Source organism: Onychomys torridus, chromosome 21, assembly GCF_903995425.1.
Source record: "Onychomys torridus chromosome 21, mOncTor1.1, whole genome shotgun sequence".
Taxonomy (NCBI): domain Eukaryota; kingdom Metazoa; phylum Chordata; class Mammalia; order Rodentia; family Cricetidae; genus Onychomys; species Onychomys torridus.
The window spans coordinates 5,353,999-5,375,136 of record NC_050463.1 but is presented as its reverse complement, the minus strand read 5'-3'; the positions used below and the strand labels follow the sequence as shown (position 1 = coordinate 5,375,136).

General features: G+C 53.3%; 2 protein-coding genes across 2 annotated transcripts; both read left to right on the top strand.

Moving 5' to 3' along the window:
- Window positions 1-216: 216 nt before the first annotated feature.
- On the top strand, window positions 217-5,840 carry Arrdc5 (arrestin domain containing 5). Its single transcript, XM_036170346.1, has 3 exons — window positions 217-502; window positions 2,841-3,046; window positions 5,287-5,840. Exons 1-3 carry the CDS (start codon window positions 250-252, stop codon window positions 5,803-5,805), a joined length of 978 nt encoding a protein of 325 aa, XP_036026239.1. The 5' UTR covers window positions 217-249; the 3' UTR covers window positions 5,806-5,840.
- A 3,174-nt stretch (window positions 5,841-9,014) lies between these two features.
- On the top strand, window positions 9,015-20,981 carry LOC118572033 (perilipin-3). The gene is made up of 8 exons (XM_036171446.1): window positions 9,015-9,075; window positions 12,237-12,310; window positions 13,079-13,277; window positions 13,439-13,521; window positions 15,984-16,281; window positions 18,726-18,925; window positions 19,540-19,665; window positions 20,476-20,981. The coding sequence occupies exons 2-8, from the start codon at window positions 12,245-12,247 to the stop codon at window positions 20,815-20,817; spliced, it is 1,314 nt and encodes a 437-aa protein (XP_036027339.1). The 5' UTR covers window positions 9,015-9,075; window positions 12,237-12,244; the 3' UTR covers window positions 20,818-20,981.
- The last annotated feature ends 157 nt before the right edge of the window (window positions 20,982-21,138 follow it).

Genomic DNA, 21,138 nt, shown 5'->3' with positions numbered 1-21,138 from the left:
AGTCCTAGGCCCAGACTGGAGGGTCTTGGTTTTCTATGATGTCCTAGGAAGCAAGGGTCATCCCTGGATTCAAAGTCATCCTTGGATACCGAAAGAGCTCAAGGCCAGCCTGAGCTAGCAGAGAACCTGTCTCCCTTCCCGGAACTCTGGGTGTAGTGATATCACAGAGGACACCACAGCTGAGTAGCCCAGGGGGACCTGGGTGGTACTGGGGGAGGGAAGAATGTGTCTCCCACCGCCCGACCTCCCATGACTGTGGTGAAGTCCATTGAGGTAGTGCTGCCCCAAGATGCAGTCTACCTGGCCGGTTCGAACATAGACGGGCAGGTGGTCCTCACCCTCAACAGTACCCTCGTGGACCCTGTCGTGAAGGTGGAGCTCGTGGGTAGGGGTTACGTTGAGTGGAACGAAGAAATCGGACAGAGCCGCGATTATAGCAGAGATGTTATTTGCAATAATAAGGCAGATTACGTACATAAAACAAAGACATTCCCAATAAAAGGTAAGAATGCGACCAGCAGCCGGGGGGCCGGAAGGCAAACACATCTGCTAGTCAATCTACAGTCCTTAGGAGTGTCATGACATGGATTAGGGACAGGCAGAGGGAAGTCATGTTAAAGAATGACCAGTGTGAAGATATGAAGACTCAGGAATCAAACAGGACAGAGACATCCCAAATAAACTCCTGGGAGGTATTATATTCAGTCCCACAAATGGCTGAGAGGCCCTCGAAGATATCATTCTTGTTAGAATTCATGAACTGGTACTGAGACTCCAGGAGATCCAGGAAGAGGTCCTAAGGGTCACATGGGAGGAGGGGAGTACAGAGAAGGCAGTACACAGATTGTCAACCCTACCAACCCAGCTCTGACGTATGTAAGCATTATAGTTCAGATGGAAAGGTATCCTGGCAGTCGGGAGCCAAGAAATACCACAAAGTCACACTGCACAACAAACCTCACAAAGAGATTTATTGGGAGGGGAAACCAGGAAGGTGGCAGGCAGCCTCTGCTCAGGCGAGAAATAGCAGGGAACTGAACAGGAGGCAGGGCTTATATAGAGTGTCTTGGGGTGGGGCATGGAGCTTTTCAGGATGGGGATTGGTGGGATTTCAAGTTCAGAGCTTGGGCTTTTTGCTCTTAGGTCCAGCCATTAGGGCACTTAGAGTGTTCTGTGGGTAGAGCTTGGCGGTTCGAAGTCCTCAGGAGAGGACATCATCACTGGGAACTCCGTTTCCTTCCCAAACCGTGTTATTGGGTTGTTGCAGTTGTTCATAGGATTTCTAAGTTTGGGGTTTAGTTTAGTTTTGTTTTTTGTTGTTGTTTTGTTTTTGAGACAGGATCTCATTATGTTAAATGACTGTCCTGGAACTTGCCCTGTAGACCACGCTGGCCTTGAACTTTCAGCAATCCTCCTGCCTCTGCCTCCCAAGTGCTGGGGTTGAAGTGTACTCCATCATGTCCTGGTTTGGGTTTTAACACTTTTTATATTTATTTGTTATATGCATGAATATTTTGTCTGTGTATCTGTCTGTGCACCATGTATGTACCTGGTGCCCAAGGAGGTCGGAAGAGAGCATCAGACCCCAGGAACTGGAGTTCCAACTGGTGTGAGCTGCCAAGTGGGCACTGGGAATTCAACTTGAGTCCTCTGCAAGAGCAGCCAGTGTGCCGGGCAGTGGTGGCGCACACCTTTGATACCAGCACGCAGGAGGCAGAGGCCAGCCTGGGCTACAGAGTGAGATGCAGGATAAGTGCCAAAGCTACACAGAGAAACCCTGTCTCGACAAAACGAACAAACAAGAACAGCCAGTGCTCTAACTGCCATTTCCAGCACCTTACTTTGTTTTTAAGAAAGGGTTTTACTCTGCACCATTATACCAAGTGTCGGGGGTGTTGTCTTCACTGAAAGAGCTAATACTTAACTGGGTACAGTAGCACTCTGAAGGCGGAGGCAAGAGGATTGCTGAAAGTTTTGAGCCAGCCTATGGCACAGAGCTCTGGGTTCGATTCCCAGCGCCACATTACCCAGGTGTGGTGGTGCACACCTGTCACCTTGGCGCTGGAGAGGGAGGCAGGAGTGAGGGTGACCTGGAGGTCACCTACATAGTGACCTCCAGGCTGGCTAAGGCTTATCCTGAAAGATGCAACACAATACCCTGTGACTCATTCAGCTACTTAGGCATTTACTGAGCACGTACTGTTTTCCAAATGTATGCTAAGTGCTGAACCTACAACGCTGAATACAACAGATAATGTTTCTGATGTCTCGGAAATTGCTCTGGAATTTCCATAGCAGCTTTGGAGGTGGACAGTGGTGGTACATGCCTTTAATCCCAGCACTCAGGAGGCTGAGGCAGGAGGATCTCTGAGTTTGAGGCCAGCCTGGGCTACATAGAGAAACCTTATCTTTAAAAAAAAAAAAAGGGGGGGGGTGCTTAGAGAAGGTTCATTGGGTAAGGGCACTTGTTGCCAAGCCTGGAGACACACATGCTCGCACACACAAACAAGTAAATAAAAACGTAACAGCCAGGAGGCAGTGATGGCGCACACCTTTAACCCCAGCACTTAGGTGGCAGAGGAGACCAGCCTGGTCTACAGAGCAAGTCCCAGGACAGCCAGGACTACACAGAGAGACTCTGTCTTGAAGAACCAAAAAGAAAAGTAATAAAAGAGAAAAAACAAGCAGAAAAGAAGGCAGGGTAGGAGGGCCCAGCATCCTTAGCTGTCACTCAACGAAGATGGGGGTATGGTTCAGTGGTTAGGTCCTAGCCCCAGTTCTCTCACCAGACGAGGTTCTGGAAGGTTCTCATACACGGCCTCGGTGTGTTTTGCTTACAGATAATTGGTTAAGGGCAGGCAGCCACACCTTTGACTTCCATTTCAACTTACCTCCCAGGCTTCCGTCCACCTTCAACAGCAAGATTGGCCACGTCTCCTATTTCGTGCAGGCCCTGTGCATGGGCCGGGAGCATATCCTGGCCAAGAAGAAGCTGTACTTGCTGGTCCAAGGGATTTCCGAATTCCGCCAGCGGAACTTCATCCAGGTACGCGGGAGATGGGAGTGGGAGGGGAGGGCTACTGACCCAGGCTCCTGGGTGATTTCACAACAGGTTGCTGGGGGTGGGGGAAGGGCAGTAACAGGGCTTAGTAGGTAGAGGTGATTGTTGCCAAGCTTGATGACCTAAGTTTGATCCCCAGGGCCCATTAGGAGAGAGAAGGATAGAACTGACTCCAACAAGTTGCCTCTGACCTCCCTATGCATGGTGAATCCTGGGCTCCCCCCACCACCTTACACACACACACACACACACACACACACAATCGATCAAAAAATTTAATAAACCAGGCGGCGGTGGCACACCCCTTTAATCCCAGCACTTGGGAGGCAGAACCAGGCAGATCTCTATGAATTTGAGGCCACCTGGTCTACAGAGCAAGACCCAGGACAGGCACCAAAACCACACTGAGAAATCCTGTCTCAGAAAAATTAAAAAAATATATGTATTTTAATGTAATAAAAAAGTAACTCTGAAACCAACGCAAGAGCCTAGCAGGTGTGGTGGTTCTCAACTTTGTGATTTTACGCCCTGGGGTATTTGGCCCTGGGACATCTTGCAGATGAGTGACTGTTGGGGGCCATTCCAGGTGTGTGGTTCACAATGGAGCTCCCCACCAGCACCCCAAAACCTCCCAAAAGCCAATGAGGGCATTTGAAAGAAAAGTCTAGGTGGAAGTGGCTGCTGCTGCGCTGGGAAAGCTCCTGGCATGGAACGTGCTGAGCCAGGGAGACCCAACACCCCACAGGGCCCAGGACACTCAGAGAGAAGGATGGGTCCTTCCTCAGTGTCCCTGAGAGAACCTTCGGCATGCCCAGGCTTCAGCATTCATGGCCCAAGTGACAGTATGGGGGACCTCCTGAGAGAGACAGAGACAGACTTCTAGAAACTTGGGCCTGGCTTAGGCCAGTGACACAGTCCCCACATAGAGGTTGTCATCTCCACAGCAAAGGAAGCTTGTGATCCAGCCAACCACAGGGGAGATGCTCAGGGCCTGAGCACCTGCCCCCTGGGTGCCCTTGGTGGGTCATGCACCCTCTCTGGGGCCTGCATGGGAACCAAGGTGACTCATGGAGAACCGTGAGGGAGCAACAAGTGGAGAGTACAGCCTGTGCAAAGGCCCTGGGGCTGCACGGAGCCCAGTGTGAAGGTGTGGTGAGCAAGCCCGTGGTGTGTGAACCCCAACTTTGTCCTCATTTACGGCAGTGGGTTCCTTGATGCCTGCAGAGGCCCTCTTGCGCCCGTGAAGTTGAAGTTTCAACATGTAGGAGGGGCTCATCAAAGGGATGCTCTGGGCCTTGATGTAGCAGGCAGAGAGAGCTGGACCCTTGTTGAGAAGGCTGCAGAGGTGCAGGGTCAGAAGCTGAGAGCGGAAGATGGTGTGAGAAGGTCAAAGGTCGGCTAGACCCTGACCCTCAGAGGACACCTGTGGGAGTCGGTCCTTTCCTTCCACTGTGCGGGGGCCCGGGAACTGAACTCAGGCAGGCGCTTTTGCCCATTGAGCTGTCCCAGGGGGATGTTCAAATCACAGGTTGTGACCTCTGAGAAAGTTGCAAAAATCGATTTAGCACGAACTGGGTGCAGCAGTGGACCCCTGTCATCCTGGCACTTGAAAGACTTAGGAGGATGGCAGTGTGTTAGAGGCCACCCAGCGAGACCCTGACCATAATAGTGGTAATAGAGACAAAAACAGGAAATCACTGTACAAATACATGGGATAAGGGACTAAAGCCGGGTGTCAACTCAAAAATGCCTACGCATTCAAGGGAGCTGAGACATCATGCTTTCAAAGTGGGCAAAATCAATGAGCAAACCTCTTAAATACTCTGAGAAGCATTCTTGTTTCTCTTGAGACAGACAAGGTTTCTCTGTGTAGCCCTGGCTGTCCTGGAACTCACTTTGTAGACCAGGCTGGCCTCGAACTCACAAGAGATCCACCTGCCTCTGCCTCCTGAATACTGGGATTCAAGGCGTGCGCCACCACACCCAGCTTTGTCTTGTTCTTTTTAAAATAGTCTCATTCTATAGCCCAGGCTATCCCTTCTGTGGCCCAGGCTGGCTTTGAACCAACCATCCTCCAATCTGAGCCTCCTGGTGCTCCAAGTCCCTAGGGCTGGAGACACAAGTCCAGGAGACAGACGTCAGGGTCCCAAGCCCCCCACAGTACCCGACAGCCCGCGGGAGCTACGGCGATAGGTCCTCAGCGGGTCTGCCCTCTTCCCTTATAGAACCCCCTGTTGGTGGAAGCCCAGAAGAAGGTGTCCTACAGCTGCTGTAGCCAGGGCTGGGTGAAGCTGCAGGTGCAGATGGGCAAAAACACCTTCGTGCCGGGCGAGAAGGTGACCTTCACGTCCGAGATCCGCAACAACACGGGCAAGTACATCAAGACAGTGGTGTTCGCCCTCTACGCCCACGTGCAGTACGAGGGCTTCACGCCCAACGCTGAGCGGCGCCGGAGGGCAGACAGCAGTGAGCTGCTTCGACAGATGGCCAACACTCGCATCCCGGCCTTCAACAGCACCACGGTGGTCAGCGCCTTCACCTTGCCACTGGTGTTGTCCGTGAGCAATGGCTCCCAGGAGAACGAGCTCATGCAGACCAGCTATGAGCTTGTAGTTACCATCCACCTCCCCTGGTCCTTGTCAACTGTCAAAGCCCGGCTCCCCATCGTCATCACCAGCACCAGGGAAGACCAGGCCAACTGCCCCCAGGCGGATGAGTCACCAAACGAGGATCAACTGGTTTGAATGCCGGAACTTTAAATATTAAAAGCCTATTGTAACTCTGAGTTGCTTGTCTGTTAGGTCTAGGGCTAGTCTGGCATGTACAATGCCCAGGGCTCTATCCTGGATACGTGATAATCCCGGTGTCATCCCAGCACTCAGGAAATGGAGGGACAGGAGTTCAAGGCCATCCTCAGCTTCATAGCAGGATGTGTAGCAAGCTCCAGGCTAGCCTGGGCTATATGAGACCCAGTCTGAAGGGAACAGAGATTTCTCTAAGGTCTTGGCAGAGCAGCCACTATGGGCCAAGTTCTCATGGACTGAGTATCTATCTCTAAACAGAGATCTCCAAGGCCTTTGGCATGATGGCACATGCCTATCGTCCCAATACTGGAGAGACTGAGAGGTTTAAGGTCATTCCCAGCTACATATGGATTGTCGGCCAGCCTGGACTATGTGAGACCCCATGTCAGTGTTCACGCCACAGCTGCCATCAGCAACCCAGCTAAGGCTTTCTGGAACATTCTATCCAGCTCTGCAGCTTTCACAGGGAGACTCCTTCCCCCTCCACCCCTGAGACTCAGTGACCCACACGAGCAAGCGTTGGGGACACTTCCTGTGTGGTGACTGATGGCACCCACCATGCCAGGTGGGCCAACGGGAGAAGGCAGCTGGGGCCATCCTGCTTCCTGTCCCCCGTGGAGGGGCCCCTCATTCTTCCTGGCTCCCAACCCCAAAATAAACCCCCTCCCAGGAACCTAAGTCACTCACACAGCTGCAGGTGACAGGAGGTTGCAGCTGCTGCCCAGGGACTGTCCACACTGCAAGTCCCTGTCACCAGGGCTGTGACCAGCGCCCCCACCATCTAGGGCTGGTGAGAGAAACCCACCCTTCTTGTCAATTAGGAGGGACTTAAGGGTCCTCTCCTGCTGGATGCCCCGCCCAGGTCCAGTGTGACACCTCCATGTTCACTTATTCAGTCTCAAGGTGGTCACCAGGACGGCAGCCTCGGAACAGCCTGTTCCCACCAGCATGACAACATAGCAGGATGTCCCGGTTGCTGGCAGTGCTCCCAGCAGCCAGACTGCCCTCTCTGGGGACTGGGAGGGCCATGGTCCCGGAGGGATTGGGTTACAGGCCCCACAGGACACAGCCCTTGGGCCGGCCAAGATAGTTACAAAGTGAAGCCTGCCCACTGGCCCGCTTGCTTTTAAGTCACCTCAGGAGCCACCAGGCAGCCTGCATGGTTTGTCTCAGAGCCCAGAGAAACAAGGGACCAAGGAGACTTAGTGGCTGCCTCTCACAGGAGCTGGAGTGGCCAGGATGTGATGACCCACAGGGCCTGGGAGAGCTAGGCCAGCCTGGTGGGCCACGGGGTCTCAGAGCTGTGCCCCTCCCCCAAGACCACCGCAGCCTCTACAGGGACAGCGGGCTGCTGGCGCCATGAGGCCTGGGAGGGCGGGGACAGCCAGGGCCTGCATGTTGAATGTCCCCCAGCTTCCTGTGGTGAGGGGCAAGATAAAAAAAACCCTGGCCACACAGGCCACGTGAGTAGAAGACGTGGACAGCAGCTGGCTGTGCTGAGTAAAAGCAAGGACTGCTAACGGTGTCCTCCAAAGAGTGAGGGCATGGTGACCCCAGGACTCAGCCACTGCAGACAGAAAGCTCTCTTTCCTCTAGAGTCTTTATTTTTCCTGCCTCAAATCTCATGTAACCCAGGCTGGCCTCAAACTCACTTTGTAGCACAGGCTGCCCTTGAACTGACCCCCCTGATTCTCCCTGCCCCCAGCTCCAGGGTGCTGGGATGACAGGCATGTACCACACCTGGTGGATATGGTTTTGGAGACAGAACCCAAGTTTGATGTGTACTGATTGACCAGTCTGGCCCAGCCCCTAATTTCCTCTAGAATTAAAAGATGCCAGAAGCAATTGCATATGCCTGTCACTCCAACACGGGGAGACTGAGGCAAGAGGATCACCTCAGTCAGTGAGGCAAAGTAAAAGTTCCTTGGAGGCCAGCAAGATGGATCAGTGAGGAAGGGGGCTTGCTGCCAATTCTGAAGACCTGAGTTCAATCCCCAGGCACCACAAGGCAGAGAGAAATGACACCCACATGCTCCTGTCTGACCTACACACACTAAATAAATAGATGTAGCACAATTTTTAAATATCCCAGGGCTTAACTCCCCCAAATATTGTTTTGTTTTGTTTTTGAGACTAACTCACTGTGTAGCCCTGGCTGCCTCCTAAAGTCTTAATGCTATCCTCTGGCCTGTCTCCCACTGGTCCACCAGGCCAAGAGGATCCAGACCATGTCCCCAGGGCTGCCCTGCAGGATCTTGGTATACAGTAGGTGTCTAATAACTGACGAATGCCTGTATACACAGCCAATGAGCCACAGGCCAGGCCCAAGGTTACTAGGACATGCCTGCCAAGTCACAGAGGGAAGGGCGCCATCAGGGGGTGCAGGGGGAAAGGCGCCATCGTTGGCACAGGGCAAAGTGTGTCATTGGAGTGGGGGGCACAGAGGGAAGGCGCGCCGTCGGGGAGGCAGGGCGCCCCCTGGCGGCAGTGTGCCCCATCCCTCCCCACCCCTCTGCAAAGGCGGCATTGTTCAGGGGAAGCAAGAAGAACTCAGTCATCAAGACAACCAGAAAAAGGAGGTCCCGGGCGGAAGACAGGAAAGATTTGAGGTCCCTCAGTAAGAGTGGGATCACGTTCGCGCATGCGCAGTTGCAAACGCCTGTGCCCATTTTTACCCTAGACCTGAGGGGCTGGGGAGCAGCACATAGGTCACCCCCTCAGCAAACACCTTCAGCTCTTTCTCAGCCTCCGAGGCCGTCGGAGGTGAAGCCCTGGGCTTACAGACCACGGGGAGGAAGGCTGGGGAAGGCGGGCAGCTTCAGGGACAGTTTGATCCAGACGTCCGGGAACCACGGGCGGGCAGCTCTGAGCCTCGGCACGGTGAGCGCCTCAGGCGGGCTGCGGGACAGCAAGCCTTCATTCAGGGCCCCCAGAAATCTCTCAGGAAAGGACATGACACAGGACCCCTCTCCCCTCCATCCAGCATCCAGGGCTCAGGCTTCTGGGACTCAACCAACCGGCAACCTGGCCTGGGTCTCCTGCGGAAGGTGGGCGAGTGGGCGGGGCTAAGCCATAGGCTCCTCTGATTGGTCGTCTGTCCTGTCACTCCCAGCCCCTCCCCTCCCACGGGATCCACAAGGCCGCCCCGCCCCTCGCGGGCAGATCCGAGCTTGCCTTGGGAGGGGAGGTTCTCCTGCCTCGACGGCTCTGGTGAGCACGGGATGGGGGTGGTCCAGGGTCGATCTTGGGGTCCCCCCGGGGAGAAGGGAGACACGAGGCTTTGCTGGGAGGATCAGAGGCCCCCAAATCTCTGCATGCTAGAAAGCCCCACTTTTACAGGAGACTAACTTTGACCCGAGGCTCGCAACTTTTACAGCGCTTCCAACTCTTGGCCTGGCCACCCTGGGCCTTTGGAGATGGGAACCGAGTTCTGAGTGCCGAGGAAGTGAATTCAACCGTCCTGGGTCCCCAGAGTTAGCGCTGTGCTCAAACGCACGTCCCATGCTTTCTGGCCCGCGGCTCCACCCTCCTCCCCCGGTACTGGGTCTGCTGGCCACCCCCAGAGCAGCGACCCCAGCAGCCTCGGTTGTAAATAGGTTTTCCAGCCCAGCCTGGCCCGAGCCGCTAGAGTGCGGGTTGGGGTGGGAGAAGGCGGGAGGGACCCTTGCACAAAGCCAAGCCTGTTCCACAGGAGGTTATGACCTGCGATCTTGTCCCCAGCCGGGCCTGGTGCCGCCCTCTCTTGGAATCTCTCACATTCAGTCTTTTGTTTCTGTTTTGGTGAATGGTTTTGGAAATGGGCCTGCTCTGAACCTAGGGTGGCGTGGCACTTGCCATCCCTCTGCCTCCACCAGTATTGCTGGGATGACAGCAAGTCACTAAACCAGGAAGAAAGATTCCTTTGACCCCTTTCCAAGCCCTGGCTACAAGCAGCAACCTTTGACCCTGGGGGCTTCTTTGGCTTTCTGTGGGCGGAGCATGAGGGGGAGGGTCAGTTCCTGGCAGCTGGAGTCAGCTGGAGGAAGGTCACAGACCCCAAGAACTCAGAAAGCGCTCATCTGCAGTGGCCATGCTTTGCTTGGGGTGGGGGGGCTCCAGGGGTGTCTGACTGACTTCTAAGGGGTCAGCTAGACTTTGCGGCCCACCTGGCAAGGTGTTAGTAACGGGGCTTAGGTGGCATTCGTAAGGCCTGAGGCATGAGCCTCATCACCTGACTCCTGTTGGGAAACCTTTGTCACAAACGGAAGCTGCTGCAGCCCTTGTTATCAGCAGTCAGGCTGTGGTAGGCCAGACCGGTTTATTGAGCATCCCACAGATGCCACCGACCAGTCCACAAGAGTCCGGGCTATAGATCAGGGCGAGCAAGCATCCCAAGGAGTTGAGTCCTCTGAGCTCCTCCCAGGGGGCTCCAGAGTCAGGATCAGGGGCTAGTGAGATGGCGGCAAGCACCTGAGTTTGATGTCCGAGACTCCTGGTGGGATGATAAAATCTACTCCTGCAGGTTGTCTTGTGACCTCCACATGGGCACAGCATGGTGAGCATACACTCACAAACACACATGATAAATAATAAGTAAAATAGGAAACTGAGGTTGTGGCCCAGTGGTGAGTGCTTGCCTAGCATGTGATAAGACTCCCTGGAACCCACCCCAAACATTGTATACACACACACACACACACACACACACACACACTGTAAACACACACATACACACATATAAACATTGTATACACACACACACACACACACACACACTGTAAATACACACACACACACATATAAACATTGTATACACACACACCCCAGAACAGATCTAGTGTTCTGGAATTACTGGATTCAGACCTGTCACATAAGAATTTTCTGGGGCCCCAGTGTCTGAATTAGGGGCGACCTTTAGACTCAGTGTTAATATGAGTTAAGGGAACCGGGTAGGGGAGACAGCAAGGTCTCATGTAGCCCAGGCTGGCCTAGAATTCATGATGTAGCCAAGGATGGCCCTGAAGTCCTGACCTTCCTCCCAAGTGGTGGGGTGACAGGCATGTGACACCAATCCTGGTCTCTGTGGTTCTGGGGCATGCTGGCTCTGCCCTCTGACCCAAGCCCCATTTTTTAACTGGTTTTTGAATAGGTGATATTACTTACCTGGCCTAAAATTCAAGGACCTGCCTTCTACCCCCATCCTTTATCCAAAACCTGTCCTTAGTCTGTCCATTTTCCCGATCTTCTAACACCTATGTAAAGACAAAATCAGGCTGGAGAGGTGGCTCAGCTGTTAGAGCAATTACTGCTCCCTCCGAGGACGTGGGTTCAGTTCCCAGCACTTACTTCTGGCGCCTCATACCACCGAACTCCAGCTCCAGAGGATCTGACGCCCTCTCCTGCACTCTGGCCACCACTTGCACACAAAACCAAAACATAAATCGTTATAAGACTTATTATGTTTATTATTTATTTATTTATTTAGAGACAGGGTTTTACTCTGTAGACCAGGCTGGGCTGGGACTTAGAGATCCCCCTGCCTCTTTTCCCCAGTGCTGGGATTACAGGCGTGCGCCACACCGCCCGGTGATTATTTTTAATTGTGCTTAGTGTGTGTACATGTGAGTGTGGTGCCCATCGAGACCTTAGATGCCCTGGAGCTGGAGTTGCAGGTTGTGAGCCCCCGCTCTGGATGCTAGCTAGGACTCAAACCCAAGTCCTCCGAAAGAGCACGTATGCTTTGTAACTTCTCAGCCATTTTTCCAGCCCCCGGAATACTCTTCAAGGAGAGAAAGAATCTTGAATGCTATTTCACACATTTTTGTCTCTGAACGTTTTGACCTGTGAGAGTTCCCTTGATTTGAACACATGGGGAAAAGTGCTAGGTTTTTTTTTTTTTAAATCCCACTCTGCTGGGCTTCTAGGTTGTTTCTGCTGTCATGTTGGGACCCACAAGGGGCGTGGTCAGGGTGGAGCCCCTCCTAGAGTTCCCCCATGAGGGGCTGGGGGCGTGGTCAGGGTGGAGCCCCGCCTAGAATCCCCCATGAGGGGCTGGGGCGTGGTCAGGGTGGAGCCCCGCCTAGAATCCCCAGTGAGGGGGCTGGGGGCGTGGTCAGGGTGGAGCCCCGCCTAGAATCCCCCAGTGAGGGGCTGGGGGTGTGGTCAGGGTGGAGCTTTGCTGCGTGTTTCTGGAGCACTGAGTTGGTTCTCCAGCACCAAAGGGTCAGGGGTTGGGGAGGAGCTCCGGTGAGCTAGGTCCCACCTTGGACCTTCTGAATTGATGACGTGACTCTGAGAGGGCTGAAGGTTCATAGATCAACTCTGCTTCCTGTGTTCCTGTGTTCCTGTGTTCCTGGGGCAGGCTGTCACTTGACTGTCTCTTCTGCCCACAGCTGAGACCATGTCTAGCAATGGGACAGATGTTCCTGCTGAAGCCCAGGCTGCTGTGGAAGAACCTGTCCCACAGGTAAGGGGCCTGGGCTGCAGGGAGCTCTGAGCTTCTAAGGGTGCTCTGTGGCATCTTTCTGGGGGCTGAGAGGGGCTGGCCAGGAGAGAAGTCCAGAGGTCTGCCTCCCTCTTCCTGCCTTCCTTCCTTTTCTTCTTTTCCTTTTTAGTTTTGAGACAGGATCTCACTATGTAGCCCCGGCTAGCATGGAACTCACAGAGATTCCTCTGCCTCTGCCTCTGCCTCTGCCTCTGCCTTCTGAGTGCTGGGGATTAAACACCTAGGCCCTTCATTCTTCCTTTCCTTTCGATACAGGGTCTCATGTAGCACAGACTAGCCTCAGACTCACTATATGACTGAGGATGATTTTGAATTCCTTTTACATGCTTCTCTCCCCTCCCCAACCCCATCTTTCTGTCTCTCCCCAACTCTGTCTCTGTCTAGACCAAGTCACTGCGTAGCCCAGGGTACCACAATCATAGTAGAACCCTCAAGGCTCAGCCTGTGCTGAATGGTATCATGTGCCATCACCCCAGGTTTCTAGAGTTGGGGATGGAATGTAGGGCCTGGTATGTGGTGAACCAGTGCGCTCACAAAAGCGGGTTTTCTCTGTCACCGCCCTGCCTGACACTTCACTGGGAGGTCAGTCCCATGCTCAGACAAGTAAGCCCCCAGAAGCACATGATGGAACCTTCAGGCTTCCTGCCTTGTCCAATTGCTTGTGCCAGGCATCATAGAGCTGGTCACTTCCCCCAACATGCTCTTAGCCCAGTCTCCCGCCCTCCACAGCCCAGCGTGGTGGACCGCGTGGCCAGCCTGCCTCTCATCAGCTCCACATGTGGGATGGTGAGTGCCGCGTACACCTCCACCAAGGAGAGCTACCCCCATGTGAAGAGCCTGTGCGACGTGGCCGAGAAAGGTGTCAAGACCCTCACTGCGGCCGCAGTCAGCGGGGCACAGCCCATCTTGTCCAAGCTGGAGCCCCAGAGTGAGTTGAGGACCCCAGAGTGCGGAGAATGCTTCTCATGGCTATCTTTGGAGGGAATCACCCCCATTTCTGAACTCCAGTTCCCTGAAACTGGCCCTGGGTGGCTCTCCTCGCCTCTGAAGGGCAGTTACAGTGGGTGTGTTTTCTCTGGTGTCCTGCAGTTGCATCGGCCAGCGAGTATGCGCACCGAGGGCTAGACAGATTGCAGGAAAGTCTGCCCATCCTCCAGCAGCCAACTGAGAAGGTATGTACTAGGTCAGTTGATTCTGTCCTGAGGCCCTGCCAGGACCTGCCAAGTCTTAGCTTTATACACAACATACTTATGACAGTCCTCACTGTCTTGAAGGGTGGCCACATCCAGTCAGAATACCATCTGGATCCCACCGAACGCAGAGCAAAGGGCTCAGTTTCATCTGGTCTGGCCCCTCAAGCACAATGCACAGTTTAGATGGGTACACACCCTTAGAAACAGAGTTGTAAGCCTTTGGAAAGGACCCTAAACCCAAAAAGGCAGAGGACGCTTATATAGCAGGACTTTTCCATGTGCTATTAACTGAACCAGAAACTCAGCTCTCTGATCTCCAGAGCATCCATTAACCAAATCCAAACTAGTAGAATGTGTGTGTGTGTGTGTGTGTGTGTGTTTGAGACAGTCTTACTTAGCCCAAACTGTGTACCCTGTTGACCACGCCCCCAGGCCCCTTTGGGGAATTCTAGGCGGGGCTCCACCCTGACCACCCCCCAGCCCCTCACTGGGGGATTCTAGGCGGGGCTCCGCCCTGACCACGCCCCAGCCCCTCACTGGGGATTCTAGGCGGGGCTCTACCCTGACCACGCCCCCAGCCCTCACTGGGGGTTCTAGGCGGGGCTCCAGCTAGCCCTCATCCTATCTGGCCTCTGAATCAAGTGCTGTGTAGCCACTTTCTGGTGGGGACACTTCATTCTCAAGTTCTTGTGGGCTGGGCCCCTCCTATAGGCCATGCCCAGGAATAGTGTCAACCCCGGGACAATAGGACAGGCCTCTGCTACTCTCCCAGCACTTTTTCTCCAGACATAGCTCTGCTTCGAGGCCTCCTTCACAGTGCTCCCTTCCATTATAGAAGGGAGCAGTTTGGGGTCACATTCCCCAGATTCTTGGGACAGAGCCTGGGTTGTTCGAATCTTACATCGTCTTTTAATAAGAAACCCAGAGCCAGATATCAGGGTGAAAGCTGAAAGATCAGAGAAGCAGGACAGCCAGCCACTAGTTCTTACCTCTACGACATCCTCAGCCTAAAGAGAGTGAAGTCCTGTTTCTTTATGCCTTATATACCTTTCTCTGCCCTGCCGTATTACTTGCTGAGATTAAAGGCATGTGTGCTTCCCAAGCAAAGGCATGAGATCTCAAGTGCTGGGATTAAATGTGTGTGCCGCCACTACCTGACCTCTATGTCTAATCTAGTGGGTGGCTCTGCCCTCTGGTCCTCAGGCAAGTTTATTAGGGTACACAGTATGTCACCACAAGTCTGTACTGTGGCTCTGGGCTTTGCATTTGGGAGGGGCTGAGCTATATTTCACATTCTGGGTCCTGGGAGGTCATTTTTACCCTCTGAGTCACATGGGACCAGCATGTGGCCAACATGGCATTTGAACCTAGACCGTAGCTACACAGTGAGTTTAGGGCTGGAGCCAGCCCGGGATACCCTAGGTCAGGAATAAATAGGGCCAGGATAGTTCACTGAGTAAAGGCAGTTGCAGCCAAGCCCGAAGACCTGAGTTCTGTCCCCAGGCCCCACAGAGTAGGAGAGAACTGAGTCCTAGGTGTTGTCCTCTGACCTCTACACATATGCTGTGGCACACAAGCACAGATAGAGAGAGAAATGTCTTTACTTGCTTACCTAATTACTTAAGAGGCTAGAGAACTAACTCAGTGGCCAGGAGTGTTTGCTGTTCTTCCATAGAACCTGAGTTCAGTTCCCATTACCCATTTCAGGTAGCTCACAACTGCCTGTAACTCCAGCTGGCCTCTGGGGGCACCTGTACACAGAACATACATCTATATAGATGTACACAGTTAAATAGAAATAACAAACCTTTTTTTTTTTTTTTTTAAATGTTTAACTAATTGGGAAGGATACAAGTTCAGCCAGGAAACCCCTTCAAATAAAAATTAAAGGCACAGAGAGATTGAGTGACTTGCCTGAGACCACGTAGCTTGGTGTGATTGGAATTTGGAAAGTTGCTGTGCTTTGAAGTCTTTTTTTTTTTTTTTTTTTTTTTTTGGGAGGGGGGGGCATGGTAACCTTGGGCCAGGCGGTGGTAGTGCACACCTTTAATCCCAGCACTCAGGAGGCAGAGCCAGGCGGATCTCTGTGAGTTTGAGGCCAGCCTAGTCTACAGAGTGAGATCCAGGACAGGCGCAAAGCTACACAGAGAAACCCTGTCTCAAAAAAACAAAAACAAAAACAAAAAAGAGAGAGAGAGAGAGAGAGAGAGAGAGAGAGAGAGAGATAGTAGCCTCAGAACTCACTGTGTAGCCCACTGTGTAGCCCACGCTGGAATCCAGTTCACAGAAACCCACCTACCTGCCCAGTGTCAGGATTAAAGACGCGTGCCACACTGCCCAGCTATGAAGTCTTAACCACAGAGGCTAGGATGACCCCCACTCTGGCCTCCCTGGGTGGGAGATCCTAGTGTGGAAGGATGCTGATGTGTCCCGTCCTGCAGGTTCTGGCAGACACTAAGGAACTGGTGTCATCAACAGTATCTGGGGCCAAAGAAATGGTATCTAACTCAGTGACCAGTGCAAAGGACACAGTGGCCACCCGGGTGACCGGAGCAGTGGATGTGACCCGGGGGGCTGTGCAAAGCAGCATGGACATGACCAAGTCCGCGGTGACCAGTGGTGTCCAGTCGGTCATGGGCTCCCGAGTGGGGCAGATGGTGATTAGCGGAGTGGACACGATGCTGGTAAAATCCGAGGCCTGGGTGGACAACCGCCTGCCCCTGACGGATGCAGAGCTGGGTGAGTGTCCTTACCCTGGCCCTCTGGCCTCAGTGCCTGTGTTTCATCCTCCCCACAACTACCCCCAAGAGGGCGCCTCTCTGCCCACAGCTCTCCAGGAACTCTGGTAGATTCTGTATGACCACCGTGTAGGTTCCAGGAATCAAACTCAGTCAGGCTTGACAACAAGCCTTTAGACCCACCGAACCATTTCTTGGTTCAAGGATGATACCCCTGCCTCCACTTACCAAGTACTGGGGAGACAGGCATGCATCGCCACCCAGGCATCTGTAGAGGTCTCAGTTCCTCCAGGTTGGCCATGAGTCTGCAGCTCTGTGGGTTTTGAGTGGCACGTATTCATTCAAAGAGCGGTGCTCACTCCCATCGACAGTGGCCCTCTGCGGGGGAGACCTGGCTGCACCTCAACAATCCCCAACACAGACTCCAGCCTGGGAGAGGGTGGGGTGCAATGCATAAACAGGAACCAGAGGCTCTGTGGAGGTGGCTCCTGTCTGAGCAGCCTTGGTTAAACCACTGCTCTCCCAGATGCATCCCTGGTGAGGATGTGTGTCCTGTAGGACTCAGGTGGCTTGTGGGTAACACCAGGAGTAGCAGAGGCATGTGGGAGCTAGCTTTGTAACCTGAGCAAGGGGGCCTGTACCTGTCATCCCAGCACTTGGGAGGTTGAGGAAGGGAGATGGAGAAGTTCTAGGCTAACCTGGGCTACATCACAAGACCTTGTCTCAAAATACAAGAATAAGCTTCAGTCTGGGGCTGTAGGTAAAGTGTTCACCTAGTCCGTGGGTTCTATCCCCGGTACAGCAAAGCCAGGTGTGGTGGCACACACCAGTCGTCCCAGCACTCAGGAGGTGGATGCCGGGGGGGGGGGAGGGGGTAGGGGAGTGTCAGAAGTTGGAGGCCAGCCTGAGTCTCTTCCTCCTCTTCTAGTTCAGGCCAGTCTAGCTGCCTGTCTCCCAGGGACACAGGGCCTGGCCCTCTGCGTCACACCACTCTCTGCCCATGGCTTCCTGCCCTTGCCTTGGCTAAAAGCACAAGGCTCCTTTCACTTCCCAGGATGCAGCCCCCAGCTTCCAAGAAAACCGCTACAAACCAGCTGGCCTGGACCAAAATGTAGCCGTTTGGTTTTGAAATCCACTGTGTAAGGAGAAATGGGAGGGGGGGATTTTTTTTTTTTTCTTCAAAACATAGGATTTTGCCTGGCATGATCCCACACACCTTTAATCCTAGCACGTGGGAAGCAGAGGCGGGCGTATATGTCTATGAGTTTGAGTCTAGCCTGGGCTACACAGTGAGATGTTGTCTCAAAATAACAAAACAAAAAGCCCCAGAGTTTGACTTTGTCCCTGAATGTCTCAAAGGCTTCTGAGAGCATGTGCCAAGGCCACAGAACGGCCTCTGTCTACCCCCAGCAATTCTTCCCTGTGTTTTTTGAGACAGGCATCAGTGACTTGGAGCTCCCAGACCTGGCTAGGCTGGCTGTCAAGGGGAGCCCAGGGGTCCATCCTGTCTCCTCTGTAGCAGGCTTTCTTGGACCGCCAGCCCCCAAATCATGACACGGAGACTTATTATTAATTATGAATGCTCAGCTTTAGTTCATTTAGGCTTGTCCCACTAGCTCTTATAACTTACATACTGTCCTGTTTCTCTTCATCTACACTTTGCCTCGGGGCTTTTTACCTGTCTTTGATTCTGTATGTTCTACTTTCCTGCTTCCTCTGTGTCTGGCTGCTGGAGGTTGCCTGGCTGGCTGGCCCAAGGTGCCTCTCTCTTTCTCCCTCATTTCTCTCTTGAGCCTAGATTCCTCCTCCTCCTTAGTCTCTCTGCCCACCAGCCCTGCCTGTCCCTCTCCTGCTTAGCTATTGACTGTTCAGCTTTGTATTAGACCAATCAGGTGCCTTAGGCAGGCAAAGCGAAATAGCAACACATCTTCACATAGTTAAGCAATTATTCTGCAACTCAAACGCAACACATCTTTATATAGTTCAGTGAATATTCTGTTCCACAATACTCCTCCCCAGTGCTGGGCGTAAAGCCTGTGCCACTCACTACCTTCTGCTTTTCACTTTTTTAAAAATACGTTTCATTTTAATCATTTGAGGTATACCTGTGCTAGGAGCAGGTGGAGCGTCCAGAGCACAACTTCCGGTCGCCGGTTCTCTCCTACGGTGGGATCCACGGACAGAACTCAGTTTCTCAAACTTGGCAGCAAGCGTCTTGGCCCGCCCAGCCATCTTGCCAGCCCAGTCCTGGGGATGGACCTCTAGACAGCTGCTCTACCAATGAGCAGCACAGTCAGCCCTCTTTTCGCTTTTTATTCTGAGACAGGGTCCCCAGTAGCTCGGGTTGCCAGAGACTTGCAAGCCTCCTGCCTCAGGTTCCCAACACCCCTAGGGGCGCAGGGAACAAGGTGTGAGCCTGACCACTCTCGCCCTCCGTGCCTGCAGCCCTGATCGCCACTTCCCCGGAGGGCTCGGACATGGCCTCCCTGCAGCAGCAGAGACAGGAGCAGAGCTACTTCGTGCGGCTGGGCTCGCTGTCGGAGCGACTGCGCAACCACGCCTATGAGCACTCCCTGGGCAAGCTGCGCAATGCCAGGCAGAGTGCGCACGAGGCGCTGCAGCAGCTCACGCATGCACTCAGCCTGGTAAGCCTCCGGGTGTAGCCAGGGCTGGGGCCTCCTTCCTGCTGCTCCCCCTCCCTCCATGAGCTGGGATCGCACCTAGTAGGAGGTGGGCTGGGCTGGCCTCCGCCATACAATGAGTATGAGTCAGCTCAGGCTGTGTAACAGTGCACGATCTGGACAACTGAACCGGATACATTCATTGTCCAACCCTGTCAGAGGCTGAAGTTCAGTTGAGACGGAGTTGTGGACTTTGATACATGAATACAGGGTGACTGTCTGTTCCAGGGTGCATGGGGCATGGGCCTCTCTTGTTCTACCCGGGTGGCTAGGGGTGCTGGTTGCTGGGTCCTGAGGCCATCTAAGGCACTGTTCCATCTTATGCGTGTGAAGTTTATGGTAGTTACTGGTGGAGCATTCATTGCCCAAGGGGAAAAGTGAAAGTGTGGGACTCCTTGGCCCATGCCTCATGCCTCAGAGGCCAGCCTGGTCTACATAGTGAATTCCAGGCTAGCCAAAAAAGAGAAAAAAATTGTAAATGAAGAGCATCTCTGTTGCTGTTGTGCCCCACTGGAACCAGCGTTGGGGACACGGACTCCCTTTGATACAAGCCCCCAACCCCTTTTTCTGCACTGCAGATGGAATCGGTGAAACAAGGTGTGGACCAGAGGCTGGGGGAGGGGCAGGAGAAGCTGCACCAGATGTGGCTCAGCTGGAACCAGAAGACCCCCCAAGATGCAGAAAAGGACCCAGCTAAGCCAGAGGTAACTGCTGGGACCCTGGGATCCCGCGTCTGCATGCCCTGCTCTGCACACTGCGCTTCCTGCCTGCCTCACTTCCGGTTACCACAAAACCCAGGCTTTACATGATTCTGGGTTTGGTTTTTTTTGTTTTTGTTTTTTTGGTTTTTGTTTTTTCGAGATAAGAGTTTCTCTGTAGCTTTGGAGCCTGTCCTGGAACTCGCTTTGTAGACCAGGCTGGCCTCGAACTCACAGAGATCCACCTGCCTCTGCCTCCCGAGTACTGGGATTACAGGCGTGCGCCACCACTGATTCTGTTTTGTTTGGCTTTTGTTTTGTTTTTTTCTTGGTTTCTCAAGACGGGGCCTTACTATGTAGCTATGGCTGTTCCGGAACTCTCTGTAGTCCAAGGCTAGTCTGGAACTCACAGAGATCCATCTGCCTCTGCCTCCTGAGTGCTGGAAGTAAAGACATGCACCACCACCCACCGTCACCAGGCATTTTGGCTTTGGTTTTCAATTTTTGTATTTTTATTATTACTGTGGGCAGTTGTTTAGTTTGATTTTGAGATCACAGCTGTGCAGCCACCACATCTGGTCTCTTAGTGTCCACATTGTGGTTTGATTGGGGTTTGTATATTGGTTTTTTTGTTTTTTAATTTTTGCTGTTTGGCTTTTGTCTTTCCTGGTGGCTTTTTTGTCCAGCGAGTCTAGATTCTAGGCATCTTCCAGTGTCTCCCTGTAAATCTATTTTGAAAAGGTTGCAGGAGCCGAATCCCTGTCCCCCATACTGTCCCCCTGCTGGCCCTCACCCCATCCCACTCTCCTCTTCCAGCAAGTGGAGGTCCAGGCGCTCGGCATGTTCAGGGACATCACCCAGCAGCTGCAGAGCACGTGTGCAGCCCTGGGGGCCAGTATCCAGGGCCTGCCTGGCCATGTCAGGGAGCAGGCCCAGCAGGCCCGAAGCCAGGTGGATGACCTTCAGGCTACCTTCTCCAACATCCAGTCCTTCCAGGACCTCACCACCAGCGTTCTGGCCCAGACCCGTGAGCGCATAGCCAGAGCCCGAGAGGCCCTTGACCACACTGTGGAGTACGTGGCTCAGAATGCACCTGTCACGTGGCTGGTGGGCCCCTTCGCTCCTGGAATCACTGAGAAAGCCCCAGAAGAGAAGTAGTGAGGAGAAGAGGGGTCGGGGCAGCAAGCTGAATCAGGTTCCCCAACAGTCCTATGCACACCAGCTCCTCACCTACCCTAAGTCTGAAGAAGTGTTTACCCTTTTCACATCAGTCTTTTAAAGCAAAAATATTTTTTTCTAGAATATTCAAGGAATAAAATTTCTAGAATGTTCTAGAAAAGAATTTTTTTCCCTAAAAAAAAAAAAAAAGCAGGGTAACCAGTAATGATGGCACATGCCTGTCATCCTGTGCCAGTACTGTGGCAGTAGCGGCAGGAGGGTCAAGAATTCAAAGCCAGACTACTGCATAACAAATTCAGT

Excerpts from the sequence above, each read along its gene's own strand:
- LOC118572033 (XM_036171446.1), top strand. The coding sequence starts at position 12,245 with ATGTCTAGCAATGGGACAGATGTTCCTGCTGAAGCCCAGGCTGCTGTG. Across the intron at positions 13,278-13,438 it reads GTCCAAGCTGGAGCCCCAGA|TTGCATCGGCCAGCGAGTAT; the intron begins GTGAGTTGAGGA and ends GGTGTCCTGCAG. Across the intron at positions 16,282-18,725 it reads CCTGACGGATGCAGAGCTGG|CCCTGATCGCCACTTCCCCG; the intron begins GTGAGTGTCCTT and ends CCGTGCCTGCAG.
- Arrdc5 (XM_036170346.1), top strand. The coding sequence starts at position 250 with ATGACTGTGGTGAAGTCCATTGAGGTAGTGCTGCCCCAAGATGCAGTC. Across the intron at positions 503-2,840 it reads AAAGACATTCCCAATAAAAG|ATAATTGGTTAAGGGCAGGC; the intron begins GTAAGAATGCGA and ends TTTTGCTTACAG. Across the intron at positions 3,047-5,286 it reads GCCAGCGGAACTTCATCCAG|AACCCCCTGTTGGTGGAAGC; the intron begins GTACGCGGGAGA and ends CTTCCCTTATAG.